The sequence below is a fragment of the Heptranchias perlo genome, chromosome 5, assembly GCF_035084215.1.
Source record: "Heptranchias perlo isolate sHepPer1 chromosome 5, sHepPer1.hap1, whole genome shotgun sequence".
Classification (NCBI taxonomy): Eukaryota; Metazoa; Chordata; class Chondrichthyes; order Hexanchiformes; family Hexanchidae; genus Heptranchias; species Heptranchias perlo.
Window position 1 is genome coordinate 13,245,101 of NC_090329.1, and position 14,053 is coordinate 13,259,153.

Sequence of the window (14,053 nt, forward strand, 5' to 3'; positions counted from 1 at the left end):
TGTCGCTGTCCCTGGTACATGTGGAGTCGATGGGGCTCCAGTATGTCTCTGGAATACGCCCCTGGCGTTGAAAAGTGATATAAACAAGCCAAGTTCGCTTTATTTTCTCCCTGATGACACTGACGTGAATCAGAGGCGCTGGAAACAAATCTCCCAATCCTGCCATCTCTCTCTCTCTCTCCCTCTTTCTCTCTCCCTCTCTCACATCTGCTCTTCAAAAAAAAAATACCAGCCAGCTCTTGGAAAACTCCTCTCCCCTACTTTGACACCAGGCGGGTACCTGATACGCTGGTCTCTGTGTGTATTTTGTAACCGTGCCACAATGGATAGTTGGAAGCCAAAGTAACGCGGGCTCTGGATTATTCAGTGTGACAACTGTGCCTTTGCTAGAAAAAGAAATATGAAGTATCAAAGCAGCCTGACTTGCCCTCTCTCACTCGGCACATTATGAATCCTGGATATTGTTTCAGATTTCCAGCCTCCGCAGTATTTTGCTTTTTGACATTATGAATTCTGCTCTCTTCTCTCGTTTCTTCCTCGTTCTGCCCTGGGTCCTGATCGTTATCATCGTGGTGGATATTGACACGGGTGGACCTTCTGCGCGGAGCCCTCTGCCCCCGTCCCAGGTCGCCAGGAATCCCGGGCTGGCGCGGGTGAAGCCGATCTCCAACCACTCGGTCCCCACCATCTATGCTATAACGCCGACTTACACCAGACCGGTGCAGAAGGCCGAGCTGACCCGGCTGGCAAACACCTTCCGCCAGCTGGACCGCTTCCACTGGGTCCTGGTGGAAGACTCGGCTTTCAGGAGCCGGCTGGTCACCGACTTGTTGGCCGGCTCGGGAATCCCTTCCTACACTCAGCTTCACGTCCAGACCCCGCGGAGGTACAAGCGGGCAGGGCTGCCCCGCGCTACCGAGCAGAGGAACGAGGGGCTGCGCTGGGTCCGCAGGAACAGGTCCACCCGCAACTCCGGCGTCGTCTTCTTCGCGGATGATGATAACACTTACAGTCTCGAACTGTTCGAGGAGGTAAGGAGTGAGTTTAGAGCAAATATACTCCCCAGCACTCAACTCCCGTCTCTCGATTCTCTCTGTATTCTCTCTCTGTATTCTCTCCCATCTTCCTGTCCCTGTATTCTCCCTGTCCCTGTATTCTTCTTGTCTCTGTATTCTCTCCCCTCTCTCTGTCTGTATTCTCTCCTCTCTGTCCCTGTATTCTCCCTGTCTGTATTCTCTCCTCTCTGTCCCTGTATTCTCCCTGTCTATTCTCTCCTCTCTGTCCCTGTATTCTCCCTGTCTGTATTCTCTCCTCTCTGTCCCTGTATTCTCCCTGTCTGTATTCTCTCCTCTCTTTCCCTGTATTCTCCCTGTCTGTATTCTCTCCTCTCTTTCTGTCTCCGTATTCTTTCTGTCTCTGCATTCTCAACCCCCCCCCCCCCCCCCCCGCCGCTTCCGTTCTCTGTATTCTCTCTCCTCTTCCTGTCTCTGTATTCTCTCTGTCTTGTATTCTCTCCCCTCTTCCTGTCTCTGTATCCTCTCTGTCTGTATTCTCTCCCCTCTTCCTGTCTCTGTATTCTCTCTGTCTGCATTCTCTCCCCTCTTCCTGTCTCTGTATCCTCTCTGTCTGTATTCTTTCCCATCTTCCTGTCTCTGTATTCTCTCTGTCTGTATTCTCTCTCCTCTTCCTGTCTCTGTATCCTCTCTGTATTCTTTCCCATCTTCCTGTCTCTGTATTCTCTCTGTCTGTATTCTCTCTCCTCTTCCTGTCTCTGTATCCTCTCTGTCTGTATTCTTTCCCATCTTTCTGTCTCTGTATTCTCTCCCTCTTTCTGGCTCTGTATTCTCTCCCCTCTTTTTGACTCTATATTCTCTTTGTGTCCGTATTCTCTCCCCTCTTTCTGTCTTATTATTTTCTCTATGTCTGCATTCTGTCTCCTCTTTCTGTCTCTGTATTCTCTCTGTCTGTATTCTATCTCCTCTGTCTCTGTATTTTCTCTGTATCTGCATTCTGTCCCTTTCTCTGTCTTTGTATTCTCCATGGGTCTGTATCCCCCCCCCCCCCTTTGTGTCTCTGTATTCTCCCTGTGTCAGCAGTTCTCTCTTTTCAGTATCTGTATTCTCTGTCTATTATCTCTATCTCTACATTCTCTCTATTTCTACATTGTCCGTCTGTTTTCACGTTCTCTCTCTCTGCATCATCTCTATGCATTCTGACTCTGTCTCTACATGATCTGAATTCTTTGTCTCCACAATCTGTCTATGTTCTCTCTGTTTCTGCATTCTCTATCTTGGCACTCTCTCTGTATCTGTCTTTGCATTCTCCCCCTTTCTGCACTCTCTGCATATTCTCTCTCTGTGTCTTCATTCTCTGTCTGTACTTGCTTTCTATCTCTGCATTTCTCTCTCTGCATTCTCTCTGCCTTTGCAATCTCTGTTTGCATTTTCACTCATTCCACACTCTGTCCGAACATCCCTTTTCTACATTCGCTTTCCACCTTTGCTATCCCCACCGTATCTGCTCCCTGCATCCCGTCTATTGTTATTCTCACCCCTCCATACAGTCCATTCTTCCTGTGTGTACCCGTGGACCTACTCTCTCCCTCCCTCCACGCTCTCCATGTCTATGATCTCTTTCTTTCCGCTCTGTCCCTGCGTTGTTCTATCGCCACCCTGCCTCGCTATTCTTCCTCACTCCCTTCACTCTCGATATTTTCCCCTTCTATTGGCGTTCTCCATTTCATTCCGATTATCTATTCTATTTTCTACTTTACATATTATTTTCTCCTTTATTCGTTTCTTTTCCGCCTCTTTTTCTGTCTGCTTTCACTTCCGTCATTTCTTTCCCTCTCATTTCCTTTCCCTCTGCTTACTTTCATTTTTTCCTCTCTAGTTTATCTTTCGGTGCAACTCTCTCGTTGGTTTTTGTGTCTTTCATTTCCACTTATTCTGGTTTCTGGTCTCGATGCACCTTTATGTTTATTTATTTTTGACATGTGTCGTATTATTCGTCAATTCGATTGAGAAGAGTTTTCACATCGGTTCGTGTTGAAGAGAGTGCGCCGGCGTGGTGTGTAGCTGTGTGAGGGTGAGGGTGAGACTTAAGGCGGCTGTGGGTCTGTGTGTGTGAAAGAAAGAGACAATAGAGAGACTGCGTGTGTGTCTGAGAAACAGTGTCTGTAAGAGGGAGGCTGTGGTGATTTTGTGTGTGTCTGAGACAGATTGCGTGTGTATATGTCAGAGAGACTGTGAGGTTGTATATATGTGTGAGAGACACTGTGAGGTTGTATGAGACACTGTGGGGTTGTACATGTGTGTGAGAGACACTGTGGGGTTGTATATGTGTGTGGCACTGTGGGATTGTATATGTGTGTGTGAGACACTGTGGGATTGTATATGTGTGTGAGACACTGTGGGGTTGTATATGTGTGTGTGAGACACTGTGGGATTGTATATGTGTGTGTGGCACTGTGGGATTGTATATGTGTGTGAGAGACACTGTGGGGTTGTATATGTGTGTGAGAGACACTGTGGGGTTGTATATGTGTGTGTGAGACACTGTGGGATTGTATATGTGTGTGTGGCACTGTGGGATTGTATATGTGTGTGTGGCACTGTGGGGTTGTATATGTGTGTGTGAGACACTGTGGGATTGTATATGTGTGTGTGGCACTGTGGGATTGTATATGTGTGTGTGGCACTGTGGGATTGTATATGTGTGTGTGGCACTGTGGGGTTGTATATGTGTGTGTGAGACACTGTGGGATTGTATATGTGTGTGTGGCACTGTGGGATTGTATATGTGTGTGAGAGACACTGTGGGGTTGTATATGTGTGTGAGAGACACTGTGGGGTTGTATGAGACACTGTGGGGTTGTATATGTGTGTGAGAGACACTGTGGGGTTGTATGAGACACTGTGGGATTGTATATATGTGTGTGAGACACTGTGGGGTTGTATATGTGTGTGGCACTGTGGGATTGTATATGTGTGTTTGTGAGACTGGGTTGTATATGTGTATGTATGTGTGAGACTAAGGGGCTGTATATGTGTGTGAGACTGTCAGTAAGGTTTAGTATATATATGCCCTTTCTGTCTGAGAGAGAGGCTGTGTGTGTGTGTGTGTGGCTATGTCTGTGCTTGTAGCTTTCTGTGTCTACACGAGGCTTTGCATCACCTTCGGCCTGTCTCTATATCAAAGTGCGGCGTCGTAAATTACAGGATTATCCCTCTTGTTTCCCGGGTCCTGGTGTAGGCAGATTCCCCCGTGCCTTTCTGGTGGATTCGGTGGTAACCCCCGACCCACTCAGGTAACCACAGTTGATACCTGCCAGTGAGATGCGACAGTCTCCCGCGTCCTGTCCCACCCACCGTGTGCTGGAGGCCGTACCTCCCGCCTGGCTTTATTACTAAAGAGAAATAAGTCTTGACTGTATAATACCCCGCACTGGAGTTATCTGCCTTTGTGCTATCAGTAGTAAAACAGGACCAGTATTCTCAAGTGAGTCTCCAGCGACACGCTGTGGTTGGTTCTGGGAGGTCTTTCCAGTCCTGCTTTAAACAAGTCTCCTGTTATAAGGAGATCCTTAACCCGGGACTACCTTTTTCTCTTGTATCCTGATGTGGTGACACCGTCTCTGAAAAGAAAGGGAGCTTTGAGTTGGATAATTCCCCACCACTATCTGCCGGAGTCACCCAGCGCTTTGGGCTGCTGTAGGTGTGGGAAGGGATTAGATTTGAGAATTTGGAGGCGGAAAGGGACGGAATGAATGTTGGGATGGCGGGTTCCAGAGGCTTTGGTTGAGTTATAGCAGAGGACACACAGTACTGGGGGAGCAGTCCATAGCAATGCTTGTCTGAACCAGTGCGGTAGACAGCAAATTTCAGATGGTACACACTCTATCCATGTGATGCCCCCAGGCAATTTCTAAAGGGGCCCTTGAGAATAGTAGTATCATAGTAGGTACAGCACAGGAGGAGGCCATTTGGCCCATCGTGCTTGTGCCAGCTCTTTGAAAGAGCTAGCCAATTAGTCCCATTCCCCTGCTCTTTCCTGGAGCCCTGTAAATTTTTTCCCTCAAGCATTTATCAGTTCCCTTTTGAAAAATACTCATGTTTTCTCATGTCGCCTCTGGCTCTTTTGCCGATCACCTTAAATCTGTGTCCTCTGGTTACCGACCCTTCTGCCACTGGAAACAATTATTAACTCTGTCAAAACCGTTCATGATTTTGAAAGCCTCTATCAAATCTCCCCTCAACCTTCTCTGTTCTAAGGGGAACAACCCCAGATTCTCCAGTCTCTCCACATAACGGAAGTCCCTCATCCCTGGTACCATTCTAGTAAATCTCTTCTGCACCCTCTCTAAGGCCTTGACATCCTTCCAAGTGTGGTATTCAGAACTGAACATAATACTCCAGCTGAGGCCTAACCAGTGTTTTATAAAGGTTTAGCTACAACTTCCTTGCTTTTGTACTCTATGCCTCTATTAATAAAGCCCAGGATACCATATGCTTTTTTAACAGCCTTCTCAACTTGTCCTGCCACTTCGAAGAATTGTGTACATACACCTCCAGGTCTTTCTGTTCCTGTACCCCCTTTAAAATTGTACTATTTAGTTTATATTGCCTCCTTATTTTTCCTACCAAAATGCATCACTTCACACTTCTCTGCATTAAATTTCATCTGCCATGTGTCTGTCCATTTCACCAGTCTGTCTATGTCCTTCTGAAGCCTGTTACTATCCTCCACATTGTTTACTACATTTCCCAGTTTTGTGTCATCTGCAAACTTTGAAATTATGCCCTTTATACCCAAGTGCAGGTCATTAATATATATCAAAAAGAGCAGTGGTCCTAATACTGACCCCTGGGGAACACCACTGTATACTTCCCTCCAGTCTGAAAAAAAACCATTCACCACTACTTTCTGTCCCCTAGACAATTTTGTATCCAGACTGCCACTGTCCCTTTAATCCCATGGGCTTTAATTTTGCTAACAAGCCTATTGTGTGGTACTCTATCAAATGATTTAGATGAAGGGACCGAGTGTAATGTATCCAAATTTGCTGACGATACAAAGCTAGGTGGGAAAGTAAGCTTTGAGGAGGACACAAAGGGTCTGCAAAGGGATTTAGACAGGTTAAGTGACTGGGCAAGAAGGTGGCAGATGGAGTATAATGTGGGGAAATGTGAGGTTATTCACTTTGGTGGGAAGAATAGAAAAACAGAATATTTTTTAAATGGTGAGAAACTATTAAATGAAGGATCACTAGATTGATTCCTGGGATGAGAGGATTGTCCTATGAGGAGGAATTGAGTAGAATGGGCCTATACTCTCTGGAGTTTAGAAGAATGAGAGGTGATCTCATTGAAACATATAAGATTTTGAGGGAGCTTGACAGGGTAGATGCTGAGAGATTGTTTACCCTGGCTGAAGAGTCTAGAACTAGGGGACATAGTCGCAGGATCTGGGGTCGGCCATTTAAGACTGAGACGAGGAGTAATTTCTTCACTCAGAGGGTTGAGTATCTTTGGAATTCTCTACCCCAGTGTACTGTGGATGCTGAGTCATTGAATATATTCAAGGCTGAATATATTTTTGGACTCCAAGGGAATCAAAGGATATGGGGATCGGGCGGGAAAGTGGAGTTGAGGTCAAAGATCAGCCATGATCTTATTGAATGGCGGAGCCATATGACCTACTCCTGCTCCTATTTCTTATGTTCTTATGCCTTTTGAAAGTCCATATACACGACATCACCTGCACTACCCTCATCAACCCTTTCCGTTATCTCATCAAAGAACTCAATGAAGTTAGTAAACACAATTTTCCTTTAACACATCCGTGCTGACTTTCATTTATTGCCCAATACTTTTCCAAGTGCCAATTAATTTTGTCCCGGATTATTGTCTCTAAAAGTTTCCCCACCACCGATGTTAGGCTGATTGGCCTGTAATTGCTGGGTTTATCCCTCTCCAATACTCCGCAACACTTTGATTTTCTGCTTTAAAAAGGGTGAGCTCTGGTGCAATTTTAAGTATTTTTTTTTACTTGGCAACGAAGAGATTTTTAATCTAAAGATGCTCTAGGGAAAATAAGACGATTTTGGATTAATCAATATTTTAACTGACCAACCAGATCACCAATTCCCTAAAAGTAGGGTTGCCAACTCTGGTATTCCTGGAGGTTTCATCACATGACCTCTCACCTCCAATCGCCTCACCCCTTTCCACCCCTGCACACCACCCCCCCATCTCCAAAATTTTTATAACTAAGAAACTAACCTGTTCAAAGAAAATGAAAAAAATACACAATTTTTATTTAATGCACCTATGATTTTTCTCCTGGGTTGATTGCAGCAGTATCCTGGAGTTTAATCTTTAATTCCTGGAGGGTTGGCAACCCTACCTAAAGGTGACATCAACTCCAGCCCCTGCCCCAGTTCTCCAAGGCACACTCTCCTGAGCTTGCTGGTCTTCCCAATGGCAGGATTGGCTGCTCTTCTATCAAACTCTGCAAAGTCTGTGCCATGGGCCAGAATTCCTGGCTCCCTGGCAAAACCTGGGACCTCTGCTCTCAGATTGTACCCCGGACTGGGGCAGCAGTGGTGTCAGCTCTCAGCCCCGGAGAAGCCTGCCAGGGAGTGGGGCGAGTGAGGGGTGGTTTATAAAGCAAGTATTGCTTTGCACACAGAGCATGCTGCCCTGATCTAAGAGTTTCATTCACTCCTGAAACTAATCTTCAAGCCTTTGTGACTCGAATTGGAAAAATCAAACTCCAAATGTTGCAGGAGAGATGGACTGTATGGAATAAAAACAAAATGCTGGGAAACGCTCAGCAGGTCAGGCAGCGTCTGTAGAGAGAGGAACAAGAGTTAACCTTTCAGGTCGAAGCCCTTTCATCAGGATGAAAGATGCTGCAAGTCCTGCTGAGTGTTTTCCAGCATTTACTGTTTAATTTTAGATTTCCAGCATCCGCAGTATTTTGCTTTTGTTTTAATGGACTGAATGGGATATTCTTTTCTTGCAATCACTCAGTGGGTCAGGGGGCAGCGTCTGTGGAGAGAATGTTTAAGGCTCAGAACTCTACCGATCTGCTGTGTGTTTGCAATATTTTCTGTTTTTGTTTCAGATTTCCAGCATTTGCAGATTTTTGTTGTTACTTTTTGTCAATAGTCAGGGGGCTTGATGCAATAGAGTTTGCTCCATCCGCCCTATTACCTTCTGCACAGAACTCTATAACTTCAACTGAGACGCAGCCCAAGTTACTCGAATTTGGTATCCGATGATTATTCCACACCCTGACTCGGAACCCCAGCATGTTCTGCAATGCTGGGATCACCTTTCCGAGTTAAGGTCTCCCATTTGTTAGTGGATTTTCTCCTCATTACTGTCTCACAACAAAGGGTTGTTAATCCTTCAACAATAACTTCCACTTGATTCTGGCCCGAGTGGTTATTAAACAACAAGCTTTAATAGATTGACTCACAACAGTATTATAGTTATAATACAACTGTCTTCTGATTACATTAAATGACAAGCAATTAATACAATCCTGTTTGCCCGCAGACTCAGATTGACCAGATCTGTCCTCCGCGGTGGCCTAGGGCGGTAGACTTCTGACTGTCCACTTGAGAGCTCTAACATTTGGGAGGCAGCATGCCCTTTATACTTTTTGGCTGCGTTATTCTGCACGCAAGCATCTCTGGCCTGATCTTCTGGTCGTAAATTATCCTGTCAGGCTGACGCTACATTAGCAACCCTAATGGACTGTTCTAAATTGTGTAACTAATGACCTCAACCCTTCATCTCTGATTACAAGCTATTTGTTCCTGAGTGGCCTTTCTTATCTGAGTACAGCCCCCCCTATTCAGCCTTGCATGGCCCCACCAATGTCAGTTTCATAGCAACCACATCTCTTGTTTTAGTGTAAACCACCTTCTGACATTAATGTTATCTATTCTATGGCCTTCCTGATGTTCTGCTGTGTGAACTGTCCTTGTTCTCAAAGAGATGCTGAACTCTGCCCCCCGCCTTTTACATTTGCCCTCTTGCTAAAATGTTTTGGCACTATGCAAGTCAGGATATTTGACTATTCTTATTTTAAACCATGTTCTTACACTGTTAAATGGTAAAAGAGGACTGAGCCCCACCCCCGCATCGATTGTCTTACTGGGGGTGAGGTGACTGTTTAAACCTCCAGGTCTGACAGCCACCGGTAAATGTAGTGACTTCTACCCCAGCACCACACTCACTGCATCACCCGGTCAAACAGAAGTCCCCAGCACTCACACTCACAACATCACCCGGTCAAACAGCAGTCCCCAGTACCACACTGACACTCACAACATCACCCGGTCAAACAGCAGTCCCCAGCACTCACACTCACAGCATCACCCGGTCAAACAGCAATCCCCAGCACTCACACTCACAACATCACCCGGTCAAACAGCGATCCCCAGCACTCACACTCACAACATCACCCGGTTGAACAGCAGTCCCCAGCACTCACACTCACACTCACAACATCACCCGGTCAAACAGCAGTCCCCAGCACTCACACTCACACTCACAACATCACCCGGTTGAACAGCAGTCCCCAGCACTCACACTCACAACATCACCCGGTTGAACAGCAGTCCCCAGCACTCACACTCACACTCACAACATCACCCGGTCAAACAGCAGTCCCCAGCACTCACACTCACACTCACAACATCACCCGGTCAAACAGCAGTCCCCAGCACTCACACTCACACTCACAACATCACCCGGTTGAACAGCAGTCCCCAGCACTCACACTCACACTCACAACATCACCCGGTTGAACAGCAGTCCCCAGCACTCACACTCACACTCACAACATCACCCGGTCAAACAGCAGTCCCCAGTACCACACTGACACTCACAGCATCACCCAGTCAAACAGCAGTCCCCAACACTCACACTCACAGCATCACCCGGTCAAACAGCAGTCCCCAGTACCACACTGACACTCACAGCATCACCCGGTCAAACAGCAGTCCCCAGCACTCACACTCACAGCATCACCCGGTCAAACAGCAGTCCCCAGCACTCACACTCACAGCATCACCCGGTCAAACAGCAGTCCCCAGTACCACACTGACACTCACAGCATCACCCGGTCAAACAGCAGTCCCCAGCAGCCAACACCCAGTCTAGCCTGTATCGGATCAACCAGAAAGTGGACCAGTCATCCTGTCCCAGGGATTAATCTGAAGATGAAAATCTCCACTCTGGGCAGCTCAATCCCCCTGCTATAAAATCAAAGTTAGTCTGTAGCACAGTAATCGGAAACTCGCTGGATTTAGGGAAAAGCAAAAATAAAACTACACTAAATCCCTTATCAGACCAATCACTCTCCAAAGCTATTGAACAAAAACGTCAAATCCCCAGTGATTGCTGCACAAACTAATCGGGACGGGGGCTTTACATCTTGTGGAAGGTAGCAGCAGATGTATACTTTGAGATTCATGTGTATAATAACCCCCCTCCCGACTGCAATATACACTCACTGTGCTCAATATGTAACGGTCCCAGGTTATTACACGGTGCACTATCTGAGCAGGAGAGTGCTTAGCAAACTGAGCTCCTCATCCATTACCCTCCGAGATAAATCATTTGGCTTTGGCGGAATTCCTGAAAGGCATAAAGTAAGCGCAATACTTAGAAACATTAACCATCTTAACAAGGATGACAGGATGATCCCAATCACATTGCAGCTACACATGAACCTCCCCACTCACCAACTCATACTGATTCATCAGCTCCCAGACAGCTGCAGAACTCTCTCTCTGTCTCTCTCTCTCTGTCTCCATCTCTCTGACTCTCTCTCTGTGTCTCTCCCTCTCCATCGTTCTCTCTCTCTGTCTCTGTCTCTCTCTCTCTCTGTCTCCATCTCTCTGACTCTCTCTCTGTGTCTCTCCCTCTCCATCGTTCTCTCTCTCTGTCTCTGTCTCTCTCTCTCTCTGTCTCCATCTCTCTGACTCTCTCTCTCTGTCTCTCCCTCTCCATCGTTCTCTCTCTCTGTCTCTGTCTCTCTCTGCCTCTATCTCTCTGTCTCCATCTGTCTCTGTCTCCATCTGTCTCTGTCTTTGTCTCTCTTTCTGTCTCTGTCTCTCTCTCTGTCTCTCTCTCTCCCGCTGTCTCTCTCTTTGTCTCTCTCTCTCCCGCTGTCTCTCTCTCTGTCGCTCTTTGTCTCTCTCTCTCTGTCTCTCTTTGTCTCTCTCTCTCTCTGTCTCTCTCTCTCTCTCTCTCTGTCTCTCTGTCTCTCTCTCTCTCTCTCTCTGTCTCTCTCTCTCTCTCTCTCTCTCTGTCTCTCGCTCTCTCTCTCTGTCTCTGTCTCTCGCTCTCTCTCTCTCTCTCTCCGTCTGTCTATCTCTCTCTCTCTGTCTGTCTGTCTCTCTCTCTCTCTCCGCCTGTCTCTATCTCTCTCTCTCTCTGTCTCTCTGTCACAAACATACACCAATAATAAGTATTCAAGGGCTCCAACAAACAGTTCAAACAAATAATAGAAATCCTTATATAACAAGCATGTTACTTAATAGCAAACAGTACCATTTAATTCCAGGGCGCTAACAATTACAAGGTTACTTTGTACTTAAAATCTGCATTTCCCAAAGGTACGTCCTTAAACACCTCTTTCTAGATATATGCTTCAAAGAAACAAAAGGCGAAATGGCAACATGGCCCAAACAGCACAGAAACAGGCCATTCAGCCCAACTGGTCTGTGCTGGTGTTTATGCTCCACAAGAGCCTCCTCCCTCGCCTCTTCATCTCACCCTATCAGCATATCCTTCTATTCCTTTCTCCCTCATGTACTTATCTAGCTTCCCCTTAAATGTATCTATGCTATTTGCCTCAACTACTCCGTGCGATGGCAAGTTCCACATTCGAACCACTCTCTGGGTAAAGAAGTTTCTCCTGAATTCCCTATTGAATTTTTTAGTGACTATCCTTTTTTATGGTCCCTAGTTTTGGTCTCCCCCACAAGTGGAAACATCTCATCTACGTCTATCCTATCGAATCCCATCATAATCTTAAAGACCTCTATTGGGTCACTTCTCAGCCTTCTCTTTTCTAGAGAAAAGAGCCCCAGCCTGTTCAATCTTTCTTGATAGTTCTAACCTCTCAGTTCTGGTATCTGCCGACCGGAGATGTCTTGAGTTTGATTTCAGTAGCGATGCAGATTGTTTAAGCAGTAAGAGTGGGTGGACTCTATCCACAGAAACCAGAGTGAAGCGGGGAAAATGAAACAAATTGGGAGCGGGGCTGTGTGCGCCGAGTCTACTAGGAATTAAATCACACTCTGTGATTGCTGCAGATATACTCTAATACGTTCATATTAAATCCCTTTAAATGTCATTTCAATGGAGAAAAGAAAGACTTGCATTTATAGAGCACCTTATCATTTGCCTCGGGAACGTCTCCAAGCACTTCGCATACAATTAATTACTCCTTTCAATGGGCTAATGACTGCATTAAAATTGTGCATAAAGAGTTTTATGTAGGCACTTTTAAGCAGTGCCCAACCAGATTAAATGAAACCCTTTACTGTCAATGCATTTTGGATCTACACAATAATCAGCTTTATCCCTTAAGTTGCTTCTTAAAATGGTACTTCCATTTATTTTAAGAGGCTCAGTGGCTGTATCAGCACATCCCAGTCAGCCTCACTAGTCCCCATGGGTTTAGGTCAGGCATGATCAGAAGAATATATGGGACCTGGGCATGATCAAATGTCACAGTACAGAAGGGAGGAAGAGAAAAGACTAGAAAGGGGGCGTGATCCAGGAGTTTCACATTCTGAAAGACACTCTAGATGTATGCAAGTATTTAGAATCATAGGATCATACAGCACAGAAGGAGGCCATTTGGCCCATTGTGCCTGTGCCAGCTCTTTGAAAGAACTACCAATTAGTCCCACTCCCCCAGTCTTTCCTCACAGCCCTGCAAATTTTTTCCTTTTCTAGTATTTATCCAATTCTCTTTTGAAAGTTAATATTGAACCTGCTTCCACCACCCTTTCAGGCAGTGCATTCCCGATCATAACAACTCGCTGCGTAAAAAAAAATTCTCCTCATCTCCCCTCTGGTTTTTTTGCCAATTACCTCAAATCAGTGTCCTCTGCTTACCAATCCTCCTGCCAGCGGAAACAGTTTCTCCTTATTTAAACCAAATCAAAATCCTTTTAACTTAACCTATAAATAACGACCTAGAGAGCACCATAAGAAAAAGGCCTCAGGCTTTTGATACCAGAGATTAGGATATTTCTCCCTACCACAGAGTAGGCTCCCAGCAAAACTAGCTAACATTATATCAAAAAAGCAAAAAAAATCCCAAATGCTGGAAATCTTAAACAAAAGTGGTAAATGTTGGCAAGTACACAGTTCAGTCAACATCTGTAGAGAGGAAAAACAGGTCATTGTTTCAGACAGGACCCTTCTTCAGAACCCGTAATACTAAATCAATCTGGTTACGGACGGTATTAAAGTGTAGAGGAGGTAGATTACTAGAAGGCCATTCAGCCCATCTGAGGAAGGCCATTCAGCCCATCTGAATTCATCCATCCAGAAAGAAACTCAAATCCCCTCCATTGTAGATCCAGTCGTTCCTTAAGTGATTCTAAGGTTTTTGCCTCCACTACTTTATCTGGGAGTTTATTCCACAGGTTCATCACTTTTTGTGTGAAGAAGAATTTCCTGATATCAGTCCTAAAATTACTAGTTTGAACCTCTGTCCCCTAACTCTACTCTCACAGTTTAATTTAAAGTAATATTGTGGCTTTACTATTTTCATTCCCATGACTATTTTATATACCTCTATTAAACCACCCCTCAGGCACCTCCTTTCTAGGCTGAAAAGCCAAAGTTTAATTGGTCTTTCCTCCAGACCCCCGACACTAAGGTTCAGCCTTGTTGCTCTTCTCTGCTCTGTCTTCAGTGCCTGAATGACTCCCTTGTTTTCTGGTGACTAGAACTGGATGTAGTATTCTAGGTGCAGTCTGACCAGAGCACCATAAACTTTGATTGCA

General features: G+C 45.7%; 1 protein-coding gene across 1 annotated transcript in view; it reads left to right on the forward strand.

The window, feature by feature from the left end:
* Nucleotides 1-506: 506 nt before the first annotated feature.
* b3gat2 (beta-1,3-glucuronyltransferase 2 (glucuronosyltransferase S)) overlaps nucleotides 507-14,053 on the forward strand; it is a 76,149-nt gene continuing 62,602 nt past the window's right edge. The window contains exon 1 of the mRNA XM_067983706.1: nucleotides 507-1,031. Coding sequence (XP_067839807.1) covers nucleotides 507-1,031 — 525 coding nt within the window. The remainder of the gene's footprint in view (nucleotides 1,032-14,053) is intronic.